Source organism: Pyrgilauda ruficollis, unplaced genomic scaffold (assembly GCF_017590135.1).
Source record: "Pyrgilauda ruficollis isolate IOZ18807 unplaced genomic scaffold, ASM1759013v1 scaffold45, whole genome shotgun sequence".
In the NCBI taxonomy this organism is placed as follows: Eukaryota; Metazoa; Chordata; class Aves; order Passeriformes; family Passeridae; genus Pyrgilauda; species Pyrgilauda ruficollis.
In genome coordinates this window covers 503,010-523,133 of record NW_024526044.1, presented here as the reverse complement: position 1 = coordinate 523,133, position 20,124 = coordinate 503,010, and the positions used below count along the sequence as shown (strand labels likewise).

At 40.9% G+C, this 20,124-nt stretch overlaps 1 protein-coding gene across 3 annotated transcripts; it reads left to right on the top strand.

Annotated features, from left to right (window-relative positions):
- Positions 1-877: 877 nt before the first annotated feature.
- ARFGAP1 (ADP ribosylation factor GTPase activating protein 1) lies at positions 878-19,798 on the top strand. 3 transcript variants are annotated; one of them, XM_041478455.1, is made up of 15 exons: positions 878-1,001; positions 1,220-1,356; positions 4,768-4,831; positions 5,669-5,778; positions 6,756-6,927; positions 7,822-7,922; positions 8,597-8,683; positions 9,181-9,277; positions 10,646-10,702; positions 10,896-10,928; positions 12,228-12,257; positions 14,047-14,103; positions 15,593-15,652; positions 16,761-16,837; positions 17,270-19,798. In XM_041478455.1, the coding sequence occupies exons 3-15, from the start codon at positions 4,772-4,774 to the stop codon at positions 17,595-17,597; spliced, it is 1,269 nt and encodes a 422-aa protein (XP_041334389.1). In that variant the 5' UTR covers positions 878-1,001; positions 1,220-1,356; positions 4,768-4,771; the 3' UTR covers positions 17,598-19,798. The 3 variants fall into 3 exon arrangements, with proteins under 3 accessions (XP_041334389.1, XP_041334390.1, XP_041334391.1); XM_041478456.1 differs by lacking the exon at positions 12,228-12,257; XM_041478457.1 differs by lacking the exons at positions 12,228-12,257; positions 14,047-14,103; positions 15,593-15,652.
- The last annotated feature ends 326 nt before the right edge of the window (positions 19,799-20,124 follow it).

Here is a 20,124-nt window from a genome sequence, read left to right as displayed (position 1 = left end):
GAGCTGGAAGGGACTCACAAGGATCATCGAGTCCAACACGGACTTTTTGGTGCACAGGAAAGCCCAAAATCCCACTCTGTGCATCCCTGAGAGCATTGTCCAAAAGCTCCTTGAGCTCTGGCAGCCTTGGGGCCATGACCATTCCCTGGGGAGCCTGTTCAGCACCCAACCATCCTCTGGGGGAAGAACCTTCTCGTAATATCCAACCTAAACCTCCTCTGAATGGTATCAGCCATTCCCTTGTGTCCACTCACTGGTCACCAGAGAGCAGAGATGCTCCTCCAGCTCCTCTCATGAGGAGGCACAGACCTCAATGATGTCTCCCCTCAGTCTCCTTCAGGCTGAACAACCCGAGGACCCTCAGCCACTCCTCTAATGGCTTTCCCTAGACCCTTCCTCATCCTTGTGGCCTCCTTGGGATGCTCCTTAGTAACTTCAGCTCCTCCATATATCGATCGGGGCTCCCCAACCCATCGCAGTGCTCCAGCTGTGACCACAGCAGCGCAGGCAGAGCTGGACGCCAAGCTGGGGGAGGCCTGGGGGTCCAACCAGCCCCTCCATCTGCTATTCCCAGCTTGGGAGCAACATGGGCTCACATCCATAGGTGCGTGAGGAAAAACCACTTAATTCCACATAATTCACCTCCACGCGCAGCCTCCCCTCAGCGATAAACGCCGGGGGTCGTTTTTGCAGCGTGGAACCGCACGGAGAGCAGCGCGGCCGCAAGGTTCGCTGCAAAGCTTTATTTCAGCTTTGCCCGGTGGAAACAAATCCCTTAAACTTCTCTCTTCAGACGGAATCGGAAATAATCGAATGTTTTCGGCGTCGCCCGGCCCGCAGCGGGTTAAGCCGCGCGCCCACAATGCCTCGCGCCCTGCAACGTCGGCGGCGCCGGGCGGGACCGGGCTGCGGCCGGGACCGGGATCGGCACCGGGTTCAGGACCGGCACCGCGATCAGGACCTGGACCGAGACAGGGGCAGTGGTGTTGCTCAGGGTCGTGGTGCGTCCCCGTGGCTCCCCGCGCCGGGGCTCGCTGTGCCGGGGCCGGCCGTGCCCCGCAGCACAGCGCTGAGGTGGCGGCGCTCGGGCCCGGCCCCCGCACAGTCACACAGGACGGTCCCGAGGGCGGGCGAGGTGCGGGTGCCAGGCTGGCGTGGCGGGCAGGAGGCATCACCCTGCCCGCTGTTTCAGCTATTTCTGCGTTATTTTCTTGCCTAGAAAGCAGAGGCCGGAGGGCTCGGCGGAACCCGGCCATGTTCTGAGGGAGGCTGCAGGACGCCGCTGCGATCCGGGTAGCGCAGGTGTGCTGAAGGAATCGCCCTTCTCTCGGCCCTGCGAGGCGCTGCGTGAGGCGGGTGAGTGTGAAACCGCTCGCCTTTAAAAGTATGCGCCGGTCTTTGATGTATTTGCGAAGGAGAACCGTGCCAGCTCCATGGAGGTGGGCGCAGTGTGAAATTGCAAAGGTTTCTTCAGCCTTTGTGGCCTTTTTGCACTGGTGAGACTCGCAGGGAGCCTTCAGGACCACGAAGTCACCAGGCCACGTCACCCGCTGACTCTTCGTGTGCTGAAATGCAAAGCTTCTTGCAGCTTGGCTCTGAATTTGCTGCTGTGTCAGAGGAGCAAAGTCCTGTTATGTATTATTTCCACTTCTAGTCCGTTTCTGCCTTTTTGCTTCTTTAGCAAGCTAAAGATTTCATAATTAGAAAACTCATATAGTGTACATCTAGTTTTTTGCTCTGGGAGCAGATTGTTTGGGAAATAAGAGTGTGAGATTGGTCTGTGTGAAGCTGTCTCTTTCCACTTTGGAATCCTTGTCAAAAATATTTACATTCTTCAATGGAAACTTACTCCAAAGTAAACATTTGCTTCACTGCTTATGTCCATTTCTGTTAGATCAAAACAATGTATATTTCTTTAAAGTGGCTTCTTTCTTCAGTATTTAGTCATGAAACTTAAACAGCACAGTGGTTATATGTCCAGTCAGTTACCAGGGTTCAGTTTTTTGGTGGTAATTAATGATAATTTGAACCCTTAAAGCTTTGTGGGAAAATCATTAAAAGTAAATTAGGCACCTCTAAAGATATTACCTATTGGAAAGCTTAGAACATGACATTTTTACTTTGTTCTTTATTTCCAAATGCTTTGGTGGAGGAGGACAAGATGAAAAGCTGGTGCCTTTAGTTACCTCCTCCTTTTCTTGGATGTCATGGTGTGGGTGAAGCTCTGCCTTCCCACCAGACAGACGTGATTTGGGCAGGGAACTTGGTGCATGTAGAATGGGGGGTATGTTCAAACTGCAGTTGGCCAAAGTCTTAAAAAAAGTTAGTTATGGCAGAACCAAAAGCAATTGCTTCCTCTGTCACCTTGGAGATGCAGATCTGAAACTTGTGCATAAGCTCTGAAGGGGGCTGGATATTGGCTGTTGGAGGATGGATGCAACTTTCTGCTTTGTAGACAATTCCTGGCATGTGCAGAGTTGGAGTGGGAAGAGTCTTTCCTGTTCAGCTCCAGCAGTGCTCATCTGCCATTGAGGCTGGAAGGCCTCTGCATGTAGATTGCTTCTGTTGGTTATTCTGATTGAAAACCTGTAAAAAAGGAGGAAAAGTGGTAAAGGAAGGGTAGGGGTAAGAGGATTGAACATCCAGCCAAAGAGAGGAGCTTTGGAAGCTGCCAGTAATGTACAGGAAGGTGCTGGGGAAATTAATTCCTGAGGATGAGATGTTGGCATGCAAAGAGCAGGCAGCAATAATGGCAGAGAGGAGGGCCCAGAGGGTGCACTGTTGTGTGTCTGGCTATTCCTGCTGAGTTATTTACTTAATTTCTCTACTGCAGAGGAAGAATTCTCTATCTCACCAGGGTCAGATCGTGGAATTGAAGACAGAGTCTGGGAGTCATATAAATGTGTTTATGGTTGTTATTTAGGACATGAGCAAATGCATATAGTGCTATCTCCCTCCCTGCTCACATGTACATGAGTAAGTCAAGGAAGGCTAAATGTTTTTGGAATGCTGTTGGAAAAAGTGTGTTTCATTATATCAGGAGTCACTTGACACACTTTCATTCTCCTGTTCGTAAAGTTACACAATTTTTATTAGATTATTGATAAAAATAACTGTGCTCAGTTTTATTTTAATGCAGGAAGGTTTTATTCACCACTACTTGCAGTAACTTTTATCACAATTACCTGGTTTTGCCCAATAAAAAGTAATTAAGGCTGAAGAGGTGGCACATTCTAAACATTAGTGAAAGCACTTCACCTTAAATTCCACAGAATTAAGCATTTGTCAACAAGATGTTTACAGAGGAAAAAGTGCTTTAGATAAAAAGCAGTGACTTCTGCTACAAACACCCTCTGCTTTTAGCAGTGGCAGTACGTAGGTACAACACTGAGCTTTTCCTTTCTGAGTCATGGTGTCTTAGTGGGTGATGCACAGAACTATTTATTGTGCTGCTTTGCTTTAGAGATTGAACTTGATGTCAGTCATACAAATGCAATGTTTCCTTACCTGTAGCATTTTACCTTTTTAAACACCCTTCCTTTATTTGTTAAAGATACATCTTCCTCCATCTCCTTGGGCTGTTGTATGTAACAATCATTTACCTTCTAAAATCATTGTGAGCTTGTTAATTTTATTGATGTTCTAAGGACTTTTGATTATTTGTTCAAATAGCACAGTGAATCAGTGTCAGTTGCATAAAGGCATTTTTGCCTCTCACACCAGTGTTTGGTGAAAATATCAATCTGCTGTTTTATGCTTTGTATCTTGACTGGTCAATAAGCTTGACCTTCAGTAGTTGATGCTATTTCTAGTCAGCTTGGTGAATTCTGTCTTTTATTACATCTTAGAAGTTTGTTTTCTGGAGTAGAAATTACAAGATGGAGAGGAAGTAAAAAGGGAGAACAGATGTTATTTATTTAAAGTTAATTTAAATATGATGCTATTAGTTGATAATAGGAATTTATTTATTATCTAAATGGCAGCCTTATGCTGCACCCTACACTATAGTTCTTCAAATCATGAGTGCTTTGTGTACTTTGGGTTTTTCCAGGCTGTGTACTGTGTGTGAATCATATTTTTTGCCATAATGTGAATTTTATCCATAGCTTGACACAACTTCCTGCTGTTTTCTGTGTCATAAAAATTAGAGTGAGATGGTGTGGTCTGCCAGTGAGACATGCCTGTTGAATTACAATACTGTCTTGTGTAAAAGGTCCCAAGAATTGCCTTAATTTCTTAGAATTCAGTTGACAACAAACTTAATATTTCTGGAAAATGACAAGTTCTTGTATCATCTAGTAAAGGGCTCTTTTAGCAACTCTGAAGTGTAAGAGTTTCTGCTATTTTTTGTGTAGGTCTGATGAGTTGTGTGCATGTGATCTGGTGAAATCATGGATGTTAGGAAGTGCTTTCAGGAAGGATTGTGGATGGGCCTGGGAGCAGCATTGAGTAGAATCTGTTTTGATACCACTTGTGACATAGAAGAATTCCTGTGTTTTATCACCCCCTGCCCACTTTTCAGCCATGACTTAATTACACCTTTCCACTGATGGAGTTAAGATGAATAAATCCCCCCAAAAGTGCAAAGTAAATGGAAAAATAAACTTGTGGGGTTTATGGTGGTTTGGTTTGTCTGTTTTTCTTCTGCAGCTGGTTGGGAGTCAATGGTTTAGATTCTCTCTGTCAGAGCTGTGCTTCTGAGGTACTGAGCATCCTACCAACATCAAATCCCTAATCATGACTTAGTTTCTTTTTCTCCCTTTGCAGAATCATGGCAAGTCCAAGAACAAGGAAAGTCCTCAAGGAAGTCAGAGCACAAGATGAGAACAATGTGAGAAAATTATGATCTTTAGATCAGTTTTGTAGAATTGCATTTGCTTTTTACCTACTCTAAATGTACACTGGGTCTGCTACAGCTGCTGTTGTCTTTGTGTTGTGGCTCACTAATGCTAACATAGGAATTTGGATATCTCATATATGCATTACAATACATTGCTGTATATTTGGCACAGGTATTTCAGGAGTTCTAGTAAAACTGGGACCCCTGGGGTCTTTTCAACAATTTGTGTCTGGGGCACAACTTAAAATAATCCATTTCAAGTAGCTTGATTATACTTTAAATGTGATAGTCTGTGGAAAGATTCAGTTTTATTTATATCAATACATTAAATCTTGAGTGGTGAATCCGATCATAAAACTGAAGTTGTTGCACTGTATGAGCAATAAAGCTATTTCTAAAGAAGAAGTTCTGTTTAGATCTGCTACCATTTACTGCCAAACTGTAGTGTGAATGAAAAAATGTTCCAAACTTTTAAATATTGCATTTTTATTTTGCCAAGGAAACCTCAAGAATTCAGATTGGTTACTTACTTTCAAGGCAATGGAAATGAAATCAAAATTAATTCTTTGCATAGTAATTCCATTTGCTTGTGTGTATTTCCTCACTTGTTTTTGGTAGTTGGTATAGTAATTTTTATAATTCAAGCAACATAAATAAACACCTGAAGGAAGTTGATTATAGCAGGGAAGGTGTTTCCAAACACTAAGAACCCTTCCTTTTGAAATTATTTTTGGTGTGTGATGTTCTCATGATTTGCCTTTTTGAGATGTGAAAACTTCCCATGGACAGTGATGACAGATTGCAGCAGTAACTGTTTTTCTGTCACAGGTCTGTTTTGAATGTGGTGCATTTAACCCCCAGTGGGTGAGTGTGACCTATGGAATTTGGATCTGTCTGGAGTGCTCAGGAAAACACCGAGGCTTGGGAGTTCACCTCAGGTCAGCCTTTCCAGCACACCATGGACTGAGTTGCATTACCTCAGGGTACATTATGGCTGTGAACAGCATGTGTTGGTTTGGAATGTATAGAATGTCTCAAATCCAACACATCACTGGCAGTTTTGCTTTGTGCTCCTCTCCAAAGTGGGCTTTGCTCTCTGTGCCTTGTCTGTAACTAGTTGCTTATAAAACTAGTCTGAAAAACAGCTTTATTCTTTTCAGGAGATTTCTTTTTTCTTTGTAATATAAATGATAGTTTTTGTTGTTTTCCAAGAACTGTGCTCAGTTGAGATGGGGGTCTATTGAATGAGAACTGTTTTGGGTTCTGGAGGCTCACGGTGTGTATGTAATAGGGTCAAAGCAGGGAGCAGTTACTCACATGAGGAAAGGGGAAGAAGCCCAAGAGGGAACTCACCAAAGCAAGGAGGCCATTCAGAAGTACATTCTTTGCTTTTCCAGGGGTGATTTGAAGCTCATTAGTGAGTAGAAGTTGCATAGGAAAGGAGCCTTTTGAACTGTTCTGTATGTGGCATGGAAGAAAAGATGAAATTTCTGAGATGAGGACATAGAATCATAGAATTGCCAAGGTTGGAAAAGACCTCTAAGATCATCAAGTCCAACCATCAAAATACATGATAATAGACAGAAAAAGAAAATTGCAGAGTGAAGTATGGGAAAAGTTTGTTACATAGTGGGCTAAATTAATTTCTGGACTTTGAAGGAAGCTGCTTTTTCAGTCACTTGCCTTCTGTTGACTGTCTCCTTTAAATGCCAATAAATGACATGATTTTGGTTTATTTCAGTGAGGATCTGCCCACCTTCTTATGATCTTTCTGTACTTGGAGGAGAGTGTTCTCTAACATGTTTATACTCTCAACTTTTGAGATAGGTTGTAATAAGCTTTTTTTTGGTCACTGTTGATACAGCATGAAACAAGCTGTGATCTAAATTTTATTCTTTTTAAACCTGCTTCTCAGTTTTGTGCGTTCTGTAACCATGGACAAGTGGAAGGATATTGAGCTGGAGAAAATGAAAGCAGGAGGTAACAGCAAATTCCGGCAGTTCTTGGAGTCTCAAGATGATTATGATCCATGCTGGACAATGCAAGAGAAATACAACAGCAAAGCTGCAGCTCTGTTTAGAGACCAGGTAAGCTCAGTTTTAGGTGACTCCTCACCCCTATGATCTGAAATATCAACATGCTTTGTAAGCACTTGGTTTTGAAAGGAGGGAAATTGCAATTTTTTGAACCTCTGCAGTGGTTCCTGTAAAGGTAAATGTGAGAGAGTGAAATCCTGGAAGAGTTAATGTAAACCTGAATGAGTTGATGGCTCAGATATTTGGCAGAAGAGAAAAGGAATGTTGTCCTGCCAGGGAGATAAGGTGGGGTTAGGAAAGAGTGTCTTGGGCAGGCAGGAGCATTTCTGGACTAACTTCCTTATTTTGAGTAAGTCTCTCTAATTTAGCCCAAGGGTCTGGTACCTCAGAGCTGGCAATCCAGCACTGCCCTCTTGGGTCCCTAAAGGTCTTAGAGTGCTTCTTCCCAAGTCTTGTAAGACTTTTCTATTGAAATTTTCCTTTCTGCATTTAGCTGAGGTAGCTCTGATTTTCAGTGCTGCAGTTTGTTGCAGGTGTTTAGTCAGTGGAGCTGCCTGAGTTCTCAGTTCACTACCTCAGCTGCACAGTTCTAGCCAAAGTGATTTGATAAATCTTTAGTGTATGTAGTAACATACAGCAATAATGTAGTTCTGTTCCTCCATTACTCTGTGATTAGTGCTTACATGTCTTCATTAATCCAATCTTTCCTCTTCAAACCAAACCTGCCTCTTTGAGGAAATTGTCTAATTTTCTATTTCAGTTGCCTGAAATAAAACCAGTGTTCAATTCAACATCACAACCTGGGAGTCAGAAAAAAATTGGTTTCTTGTGAAAAAAGTTAAGTGATCCAGCAGCAAACTGGAAAAATGACTTGTGTTACTGAACCAGTTTGTAATTTGTATGAAATCTCTGACTTGACATTCTTGACTATTCTGCCTCTTGTAGGTAGCTACAGTAGCTGAAGGCAAGGAGTGGTCCATTGAAACTTCTCCTGCCAGGAACTGGACCCCACCTCAGCCTAAAATGTCTCTGTCTTCTGCTCACCGGTACGTGCCCTGCTTACCTCGCTAATGTTGGTACAGATGCAGCATCAGATACAGACACAGCATCAAAACCTGATGGTTTCATGTCTGCTGGGTTTACCCTGTTGCTGCTGGTGTCTGAACAAGCTGAAGTTATGGAGTATGAGGGAACAGGATGTTGTTTAAGTAATAGTTCTCACCTCCTGCACCTGAGCCTTAAACCATGGCAGACAGAAGTGAGCAAGAGCAGGGAAGAAGCCATGTTTGTTTTATCCTGACTTGTAATGCACCTGAAATTAGACATTTGTGTCACTCACAGATAGTTGTGTCCTCACCTTAACTGTGGTGCTGTGCCAGTTTGGGGCTGGATGCCAGGGAAAAAGAAACAGACTTTTCCCTTTTGCTGCTAATTACCAGGGGAGCATCAAAGCTCTGTACCACAGCAGTTCTGTTGTTCTGCTTTCGCATGTAGTGTTTGTTACTCTGTGCACTAAGAATGTGAGTTAACTGCAAAAGCAGTTGTAAATCAAAGGAACAAGAGCTTCATGCCTTTTAGTGGTTGCATTAGAGTTCTCTTCTTGATAGATTAAATAAATAATCAATTTCTAACCTGTATTATGGTGATGTATGTCAAGCTGTACTGCTGAGCTGGTGGGTTTTGCTTAACATGGCTTTGATTATTCAATGTTTTATTTCAGTTCTGCTGGACAATCTCATACTGCAACTGCCTCTTCTGACAAGGCTTTTGAAGACTGGTTAAATGATGATGTCAGCTCCTACCAAGGGTAATGCAATATTTACTGACTTTCTGAGTGCCTCTCTCTTTAGCATAACAAAATGTTTGAAGCATTGAAGAAAACGTTTGTAAGTCCAAATATTATTTGGGTTCCAGACCAAGGAATTCTGACTGTGTGTTGTACCTTACAGTGATTTGAGTTAAACAGAGGCATTTGTAAAGCTTCTTTCACTCCTTTTCTCATTTGCATGTGTGACTTTATTAGGATTTACTCAGCTTTCTGATGTCAGTGATTTGTTAAACCTGGAGAATCATTAAGACCGCATTAGCTTGCACAGAGGAAATTATATTGTGCTAGGATTCCTCAGTGGATCCTTGGTGTTTTTATGAAGTGACTAGTTTTGTATTTTGGGTGCTGGGTGCTACAGGACTTTCTTTTCCAGGTGCAAAAACAACTGTCATCCTTCCATGCTTTTCAGTTCTTGTTTAGTGTTTTTAATGGCTGCATGCTGATACAAGGACTATTTATTCCTCTTCCCGTGGCAGTGGCCAAGAGAATCGCTACGTGGGGTTTGGGAACACAGTAAACCCTCCAAAAAAAGAGGATGACTTCCTGAATAATGCCATGTCCTCGTTGTACTCGGTAAGGAATTGCTTGGAGCTTTCTGAATTACTGTTTTTTTCTGGTTTAGCCCCTGGTATGGGAGAACATGAATGGAGAGGAGAAACTGAAGACTGCAAGTGGGTATGGAGAGATGCAGAGTATTGGTTGTATTCTCAAAGAGGGAAGAAGATACTGGTGGACTTTAACAGGCAGAATGGAGAAAATTGAGCAGAACTTAAGAATTATGTCTGGTATCAGTTCATAGAAATAAGTGAGGATATAGCAATGGATTAAGAAATAATAATCAACAGAGCTGAAGGGAAAAAATGTAATTACCTGTAAGGAATAGCTCTAAGTCTGTTAACCATATTAGGGATGTTCAGAGGAAAACAACTGAAATGTGTGTGTATGTGGGTGCCAGAAGCCCTGAGCAGTGATGAAAACATTTGAAATACTTGTGACAGGGTGTGAAGAGATAACAGCATATGGCTGAACAGTTGTCGTGATTCAAGTAGAGATAATGAAAGATGCATTGTTGAAATAAAATGGGAATAAAGTCAGAGGCAGTCAGGGTGCTTTGATAGGCTGCAGAGTCACAGTGCTGAGCAATATTTGGGGTTTGGAGTCATTTGGAAATACAGTAAGTTATTCTACCAAGGTGAGTGGCCAACAGCCCTCTGTAGAGCCTCACTACCTAAATTCTCACACCAGGTTCCACTGTTTATTTAAAAATAAATAAATAACTTCACTAGAACTTACCAGAGAAAGGTAATGCCTGAGCCTTTGAACAGGTTGATCACCAGATTCCAGGTGATCCCACTGGCTGCTTGGTGTAGATCAGCTAAATATTTTCTAGGTTCCTTCTAGGTTCCTTTAGGCCAGAGAGTTCAGATTAGAGAGCACATCTGCAGTGTATTGCAGGTGAGCTAAGACAGCCAAGGAGAGGCAGCACAGTTCCTGTTCCTGTGAGCCATTCTTTGAGTCCAGGACCTCCCTGAATGTCCTGGCTGGAATGCCCTCGTGTGAGCACAGACACACATTGCAGCGTGTCCTGGAGCCCGGTATTTCTGGCAGGCTGAGTTCCTTGCATGGATGTTCATCCTGGAGAGGAAAACAATTGGTCTTCCACTGCATGGGATGATTTTTCCCCACACTTGTAGCCATTTTTAGCAGAGTAACATCTGAAACACTCTGGCTTGTTCAAATTCACACAAATACTGGAAGTTCATTACTATATATCAGTGAAATGAGAGGCTCTAATTTTTCTCTCAGTAGCAGGTAGTTCTTACAACTACAGGACAAGCTGTATTAGACTATTTTGACTTCAGCTAATCTGTTTTAATGAAAATTTGGTTATTTGCTGTTGTTATTCACATGTAGCTCACCACTTTCTTGCTTTCTTTAAAGGGATGGAGCAGTTTTACAACTGGAGCAAGCAAAATTGCCTCAGCTGCTAAAGAGGGTGTAAGTAAATGAAATGTGGTTTAATTAGCAGTGGAATGCCAGAGGTGGTGATAAGGGTATTCTCTTTTCACTGTGAAATTCTGCCAAAGCTCCTTTACCTTGGAGAGGATCATACAGCATTTCTAAATGCATGTCTTTGAAAATCAAAGGGTTTATTCCAGGTAAACCTGCAAGTATTTGCTTCTCTTCACAGGCTACCAGATTTGGATCTCAAGCAAGTCAAAAGGTGATTATAGATTTAGCTCTTATTCCATCTAATTGTCTTTAAGTGCCATGTGTTTGCCTGCACCAATTGACTTAGATTTGATCATCAGCAGACCAGTGTGCTTTTCCTTCATAGTGCACAGTAGTGTTTAGGTCTAGCTTTTAATTCCATGGGAATTGCAATCAGCTGCAGTGATCAAATTAAGCAAGAGATAACACAGAGATACTCTGCTCTTTTTTCCTGTTGGATGTGTTGGAGAGGTTGCAGAGCTTGCAAACTTAACACACCCCTGGTTTACTTCTGTGAATCTTAAATGTGGTCCAGCTTGAAGTAGATTTCTTGGTGATAGATATACAGTGCAAGCCAGCTTCCCATGGCTAAAGCCTAATAAGATGTTACAAGTGTGAACTGCTCAATATTATTAATAAATCAACTTGCTTGTGTGTGTTTTAAAAAGTAGCAATGACAAAAAGATTTCATTTATCAAACTGGGCTTAAAACAGACAGTCAGACCTGATTACACAGAGCTCTGACATAGGCAAGATGTATCTGCAAGAAAAAGTTTTAAATTCAAATGTAAAAATGATAAAAGAATGGAGATTCTTAATTTTCCTAGTTCTGAGTGAGATGCAGATATTTATAGATGGTTCAGGAGTTTTAATTGAACTATGACTCTTGTGTATGTGCAGCATTAGCCTGGTTTGCTTTCTGATAGGCATAGAAAGTATTGCTCAAAACCAATGTGCAGCTGCAGGTGTTCAGAGAGGTCTGTGCACTGGGATACTAATCCTTCAAATGGCCAAACTGGGGCATGTTTGCAACAAAAATGTCTTGTTAAAGCACCCAAACTTCCTACTTCAAAGCTTTGAAATATTTACTGCTTGGCTTAAGAAAAACTGAGTTTTCTACAGGTCTTCCTCTTCACTCCCTCTGGCAGTTTTCCTTTTGTAATAAAAGCTTCTCTTTCTTTAGTATTATTAATAAATATAATATTAAGTTTAAAAGCTCATCACATCTACTGACAAGGACTACAACAACATCATGCTCTACAGTCTAAGCTGCATTACTGAAGGTTAAATTTGTTCCTGAAACTTCTGACCCTTTGTAGAACAGATTTAACACATTTTTGATGCACTACATTGGTTAAAAGTTTATGTGGGACCAAGTGACCAAACACATTTCACTATTTCTCTTGTCAGTAGATGTTAAAAATTGAAATAGGTTCATGATACTTAACGTGCCTGAAAAAATGCTGCCAATTTTTTGCTAAAAGCTGCTTCTACCTTCCTTGCTCTTTTCTCTTTTGCTCTCTGGGTAAAGTTTTGGGGCTACAAGCAGCAGCCAGAGCCGGTAACACCCTCACATCTGTTCTTGTGCATGGACTCCTTGTCTGTTCGTGCTGAATATGTGCATTTGCTCCTGAGCTGTCTTTTCTTTCTCTGCCTTACATCAAACCTGTTTAGAATAATGTTGTGTGTTTTGTATGGTAACATTTCTTCAAGCCTACTTAAAATTTGTCAAGTTAGATAGAGGTACCCAAGCTGTGCACTGTCTGAAAGTTGACTGTGCTGCTGTCCACACTCTGATGATTTCAGGATTTCTGTTTGCATGTCTGCCCCAGGAATGTGCCAAGAGCTGGGTGTTGCTGGAAGGCAGACACTTGAATGAGGTGTTTGTTGTGGTGGTTAGAGTGCTGTCCTAAATTCAGCAGTAGGAAGGAAGGGTGAAGTGATTTTGATGAAAATGCAGTTGTACCCAAATCTTTCCATTCCACATTTACAAAATTATGTGGCTGAGTAAGAGATCAGGTAAGAATTCTTCCTTATTTCTAGCAGTGCCTCCACTGGACACCTGAACTGTTAGTCTGGGTGTGTTACACTCTTTATTATCAGTCATGAACACTATGCTGGGTTCAGTAGGCTCCAGAGGGTTTTTCAAAGATGAGAACACCCCATTCTTGTTTTTCTTAAACACTTTGTAGCCTCGCTTCCAAAGGTAACAAGCCCTTTGTGATTTGCATTCATGTTTCTCATTAGGTGGAAGTAGGATTTCCTTTTGCCTTTGCTTCTCAAAGAATTTTTATCCTGTGAGGAGTACAAGTACTGGAGCTAATGGCTGGGAAAAGGGGAGATCCTGGGAATGCTGTGGCTTAGGGAAAGGCTTCTTAGACACCTGGGAGTCTGTGGAGGAAAGATGTTGAAGGTGCTCCATTCCCAGGAAGAACATGAGTGAAGGCTCACACCCTGTGCAATGGTAGTAATCAAATATGACCCCTTAGGAAATGAAACTTAATCACCTGGCATATTGGCCCTTTTGGGTTAACCAGGATAATTCTGGAGGCACTCAGTATGATATGGCAATTCTGAAGAAAGTTTAAATCTGTCAAAGGCTTATTATAGTAGTAGGGCAAGGAATGATTTCAAACTCTTCTAAACCTGCTGTCCTTGTCAGCTTTGCCTTAGGAAAGTAATTTTGTGACTTGGACTGTGGACTTACATTTTTGTAAGCTGCCTCTGAAGTACAATATCCTTGTGCATCTTGTTCTGGATTGCAACAGATTTCTGCAGTTGATTGTTTTTTCTCCCTGCAAACCTGGAGCTTTAAAGAAAATATAAAAAATCTTCTGTCACAGCTTTGGATCTTGTGTATTGCTTAGAAACACTTGGCCTCTTAATAACAGATGATAACTGGAGCACTACAAGACAGAGAAATTGGGGGGAAATCAGCCAAAAAGATCTAATTCTAAGAGTAATTTAATTGGTGTGGAAAAATAAGGGGGGATGAGAACAGTTCTTCCAAATATTCAGCTGCAATCATCAACAAGGGGCCCATCCTCAAAACTGTTGCTGGTTGCACCATTGCTTCTGCTTCCAGTGCAAGGTCAGACTTTGCTTGGGCTCTGGCATCTATTGCCATGTGTATCTGATTTTAATTTATTGTCTCTTAATGTCTCCTGCAGCACTTTGCTGTGTGTGCTTTTCAGCTCGTTCTGCTTGTATGACTCAAAGCTAAAGGCTTCTTGTGTTTTTGGAGATACTGCTGAGAAATGGGCCTGCAGAAGTTGTTTGCTGTGGGTTTTTATTGGGTTTTTTTAAAAAGAAATTATAACTGACTTTGTTTTTATTTTGCTTTTAAATAGGCATCAGAGTTAGGTCAGACATTAAATGAAAATGTTCTCAAACCTGCACAGGAAAAGGTAACTTTGGATCTAGTAAATGACTTGCAGAAAAATGCTTGTACTCATTCAGGGAATGGTTGATTCCTGCTGCCACAGCTGCCCAGGTTCTCAGGGGGTCTTTCTGCAAAGGGGAGACATCAAATAACTCCAAGTTAGGCTGTTATCAGAGAAATGTTAATGAGAAATGTTAACTCCCTCCACCTACCTCTCTCATGCCCACCAGAGTCTGTCACATTCTCTCTTGTTACATATCATTTTATAGATTTCATGCTTTCAATAGTGGAAGATTGAAAAAGGGGAAAATGCACCCTAAATGGATATAAAATCAGTTGTTTAAATATATATATATTTATATCTATTAGTAGTTGTATCTTAGAGTGTTAACTTCCTAGTGTTTTACCTACCTGCCAGCTTTATTTTAATTCAGTCAAATGTCTTTGAGCCATTTGAAGAGAATGTTTTAATCATATTGCAAACTAATTTCCATTACCTTTATTAATTCACCATTCTTTACATGGCATTTCAAACCACAGGAGAAGACTCTAATTGGTTTTCTATTCCCTAGAATTATCCACAGCTTATTTCAGAGGGCTTAGATGCATTGTTTTCAGGGTTATATTTTAGGGTGCATTTCCTTGAGCTGATTTTTATTTTGTAGAACAATTTAATGAGAAATTATGCATTCTGTGTTTAAAAAAAAAAAGAAAAAAAAAGATCCCTTTCCCTTAGCATGTTGTGCTGTTAGTTCTAGATAACTGTTACTTTCTGAAATAAGTATTCTCTCTATAGTTATACAAAGTCTCTTGCTTTGGAACAACTGCCATTTATTAAGTGGTGAAAGGTACCTGTTGTATTGTGTTCCACCAAAATTCAAAGCCCTTTTAATATTTAAATAAGCATCTATAAAAGATAGAGAATAAAAGAGATCTGCTAAATTTCTAAACACAGTCTTTATATGCAGTGGAATATATTGATAAAGCTTCATGTTTTCAGATGTTTTTTGTACTTGTGATTTTTTTTTTTTTTTGCTCAGCAGTAGTGTAATGATACCTGAACTGTGTTTAAATGCTACCTTTCTCAAGCTGGGTGTGATACCTTCCTCAAACTGGGTTTTTAGCCACAGAAAGTTCCCAGAAACTCAAAGGACTGAGCTTCACTCCACTATAGATCATATATATATATATTTTCTTAACTTAGTGAATTTTGACTTAAATCTATTTTGATTCAGTTTGGGGTTGGGTTTCATGACATTTTAGCCGTTAAACACAAATAAGCTTGTCTGAAGGTTTCAGTAATACTTTGTTTCATGACTAATTACCAATACTTTGGTTATATATATATATATATATATATTTTCTTAACTTAGTGAATTTTGACTTAAATCTATTTTGATTCAGTTTGGGGTTGGGTTTCATGACATTTTAGCCGTTAAACACAAATAAGCTTGTCTGAAGGTTTCAGTAATACTTTGTTTCATGACTAATTACCAATACTTTGGTTCACATAGGTGAAAGAGGGGAAAATATTTGAGGAGGTCACCACGGGGGTATCACAGTTGGCCAGCAAGGTATGAGGTGGCCTGCCTGGCTTTAAGGAGGCCAAACAAGTCAAGCCAGTCTCCATATTCTTATAAAAAGAATACAAAACCCCAATGCAGCTTTGGTCTCTGCTTGTGTTGAATAGAGAAATTTGGAAAGTGGAATTTTCAGCGGGCAGCACTTCTGTTGGGATGTTTAAAGCTGCATAGGCATGTTGGTGTCCTCTTAGTAATTTGAATGAGGACATGGGTTGGTTATAAACAGCAAAGAAAATGTGTGAAGGAATATGGAGACAGCTTGTGTTCCACTGGTACAGTAAAACCTGCTAATGCTCTGCACCTTTCTCCTTTGCCTTCCGCTGCGCTCGGTGCTCGGTGATGTGGTAAGTGCTGTCTGAGGCTGCCAAGCACAGAAATCCTGCACTAACTAACACCTGCTGGGGTAACTTGCATGGTGTTACCCAGGAATGTGTGTCTTCTAGCACTGGGAAAGTCAGCACTGGAAACTCTCCCATAGACCAGCTCAGTGTCTTAGGTTTCGGTACTGTTTGAATAAAATGAAATAAATTATGTTACATGTTCTTTTTAGAGCCTGGCAACTCTCAGGCTGGATTCTGGGATTCATCCTCCCTGTGTCTATCTCAGAACAGTACCTTCCGTGGTGTCACTTCAGAAGTTGTATTTCTAATCCAATCCTAGGACTCAACTTTTGGCCTGTTTTACATGGGTAGTGAAATAATTCTGAAACAGAATGAAAATAACTGTGTAGAACAGCAGAAATATAAATACAAGTTGCATTAATCATAAAACAGCAGTGCTTTCATTAAGTTTAATTTTATGTAAGGACTAATTCCAGTACTTTTGTCAAGGGGGTCTAGGAGAGGATTCAAAAGATGTTACAATGGGTGAAAAAGCTAAACCTGACCTACTTCCCACCTCGTCCAGCAGCACAGTGCTGTCAAGTGTATATTCTTTACATCCACCATGTAACTGCCCATCAGAAACATTAATGAGCTCTGAGTTAAATGTGTTTGATTTATGGGAACAAGTGGAGGAATTTATTCTGGCTTTTGCTGTTGGGTTTGGCAGGGGTGTTGGTTCAGTCCAAATGAATGGAGTGTCTTTTTTTTTCCTCTAGGTTCAGGGAGTTGGGAGTAAGGGATGGAGAGATGTCACCACTTTCTTTTCAGGCAAAGCAGATGATAATTCTGACAGGTAATTTTTTGTTCTTGCTTTCTGTCTCTTTGAACACATAATTTTATCTCCTGTACATTTTCTGAAGTATAGTAGTGAAAGGTAATTTTTCAATATCAAGAATTTATTCTGTCTTTGCTGATAGTCCTCCTCTATGTAATAGGGAGGAATTCAATATAACTTTTTTATAACTGTTACATATTTTGGTTTAAAACTTACTCCAAATGCATATTCCCTTTCCCTGGGCTTGTTAAATCTCTTAACAAAATCTGTGAATTAGACAACAGGCTTATGTAATTTGGTGCAATATTTAGTTCTTCCTTTATCATCAAGGGTTTTTTTTTAAGCAAAGAGCAGTAGCATTACAGTTTTCTTTGGGGTCATTTATTTTTACTATTATGTTTGGCATAACTAATTTATTTCTACCTTCCTTTCCCCCCCATCTCCCAAAAGACCAGCTGAGGGAGACAGCTACCAGAACAGTGGAGGGGAGGGCTACCAGAACAATGCTGTAGATCAAAGCTTCTGGGAGACCTTTGGCACCTCAGATGCACCAAAAGCTCATAAATCTCCAAGCAGTGAGAGCTGGACCTATGTGGACAATTCCACAGAGAAGAAGAGCTCGGATAGCTGGGACGTGTGGGGCTCAGGAACGGTCTCCAACAAGAACAGTAACAGCGACAGCTGGGAAAACTGGGAGACCAACTGGGAGAACGCAGGAGGGGAGAGCAAGACCAGAAAACCTCCTAAGGCAACAAAAAATGCGTGGGATGACTTTTAGAACTGTGTTAACCTGCTCTGCACAGCTGGGAAAGGGAGGCTGTGCTGGTTGATGGAGGGGAGGAAGTTTTACACACACCTGGAATATCATGGCTGACCTTTCTGATCTGTTTGTGCTTCCCATTCATTCTCCTTCCTTCTACCCCGGTATAGGGAAAAAAAAAGTAGCATCTGAATCTTTTCTTACATAAAGGTGGCTCTACCTTTTTTAAGGATAGTGATAAGTATATTCTCCTTGCACTATTGGAGCTGGCTACAGCAACTATCTTAACACAAATGTTAAAGGAGGGAAATCAGTGCAAGGACACTTCCATGGCACAACCTTGCATGTGTAGGTTAATAGGTGTTCATCCAGTCCTCATCTAATTTGAGATTTGGGGTGTTTAATGCAAACAAAGGACAGGGTGTGACTTGGAAAGACAGCCATTAACTGGGCAAGCTGCAGTTGGATACATCGAGTTCCAATGCCTTATGGATTGCTCTGACTACAGGAGGTCTGGCAATTCAAGATGGTCTTTAACATATTTTTTATTGAAGCTTTGTTTTTTAACATTGTGACATTATTTTTTTTTTAGTATTTGAAAATTTATTTTTCTCCTTTAGAATTCAGAATGAATCTAGAGCTAGATAATAATTTGTGTGAACTTAAAGGATTGACCTGAGCTCTCAAGGGATGTCCAGAATGGCTTTATTTGCCCACCTTACTCAATGGATTGAGTTTTCACTCAATTTTAGTTTCTGCTGCACAGAAAAGCAAAGCTGTGATGTTTTCCTTCCTCACCTACACCCTTGCCCCTGTTAAAATATTTTACGTAGTCTCTTTTTTCTTTCTTCCTTCTACCTGTGTAGTATTTTATTAATGTTGTTAAAAAAAGAAATCTTTCTGCTGCTTATGTCCTTCTGGACATCTGTTCGGCAACCTGGCAGCAAAAAAAAAAAAAAATTATAAAGAAGATTCCAGCAAGAAAAAATGTGTGGAAAATACAAGAGCATTGAGGAAAAAACCTGGCAGCAAGCCCCTTTCAAGATGAGTAGATGTCTGGATTTAATAGTAAAATTTAATTTAAGCAGATGTTTTCCAAATGGTTCTTTAGTGTGTCAAGATGTATCTCTGTTTCTGTCATACATTTCTCCACATTTTTTTCCTGGATCTTGTTAAAGAAACACTATTTTGGAAACATGAGAAACTCTTTGTCAGCATTAAGGACTGGAACAGGAGATTGAGTTATGTGTCAGTTTTGACCCAGCAAATCTCTTTGCATGACACAAACCATAACTTCTAGAGAAGAACTGTGACTTCTAACATCAGAGGTATCCTAGGTATCCCATTTATTTTGGGGGAATGGGTTGTGAATGTACCTTCAGCACGAAAACAGTCAGCTCACTTGAAAACTCAAATCATGATGTTCTCTGTGGTCTGCTTTTCCAGCATGGAGTTCTTTCTGTGAACCCTATAGATCCTATTACATACCTAAAAAGCCTTTTCTTTTAAAAATTGGTTAATTTGTTCAACAACTATACAAAGGCATCAAAATTACCTTAAATAACACTCCACTTCTTTTACTCCTCACAAAGGTTTTTGAGCAGATAGTACTATCAACAGTTTAAAAAGGAAAGAAAATTAATTTCCTCATAAGTAGCAGATTTTAAAGGCTTAAGTCTGAGTAGAAGTAGCTCTGTTTACAGCCTGAGTCTGTATTTCTATTCCTAAGATCTTTCAGATGGTGAACAGAATATTTTTCCAGTCTTCTCTCACCCTGTTCTGTGAGAGTTGGAATTTCTCTTTTCCCCCTTGCCTCTCCTAGAGCGTGGTCTGAAGCTCATGGTCTCTGAGGCTCTGCAGCAGGACCCAGAGCTGCTCAGACCCAAGTGCTGCTCCAGGCTGAGCCATTCCCAAGGTCCCTGCTGTCACAGACCCTGTGGAAGTGCCAAAGGCACGAGAGCTCTTGGTTTGCAGTGCTGCTCATGGTACCATTGGCAGCAGTTCACAGCTGGACTAAAACCAGCATTTTTTTCTACTTTTTCTCTGGTTCCAAGTATAACTTTGTCATAGCTTAGCTGCATGTCAGACATAACTTTGTTTTTTTATGCTTATGCCTCTGTTGCCTCCCTGTCAATGTGTCTGCTGCCCAGTCTGAAGCTGATTCAGCTTCTTCTGTACAAATTTATTACAGTTTCTCTTTCATAAACCTCCTGAAATGGCTCGTGGCAGCTGAATCTTTATTTCAGTCCACTCAATCAGTGCTATTGTGATGTGTGTGTGCACGTTCTCCTCAGCTGTGAGCTTTGCCTGGGACAAAAGTGGTTTATTTATGTATCACTTGCAGCCACGATTGGCATGAGCCATTTGTTTGTTCTGATTTGATTTTTGTAGCTTTTGAAACTTTTATGTTCTAAATCAAACAGCCAGAGTCCTGCTCAAGCAGAAGCTTTGGGTAAGGATTTTTCCTACAGTTGAGGAGACAGGGACAGAACAGTTGCCATCTCTCTTTCTACAGTGTTGTAGGGAAGCAACAAAATGCTAAAAC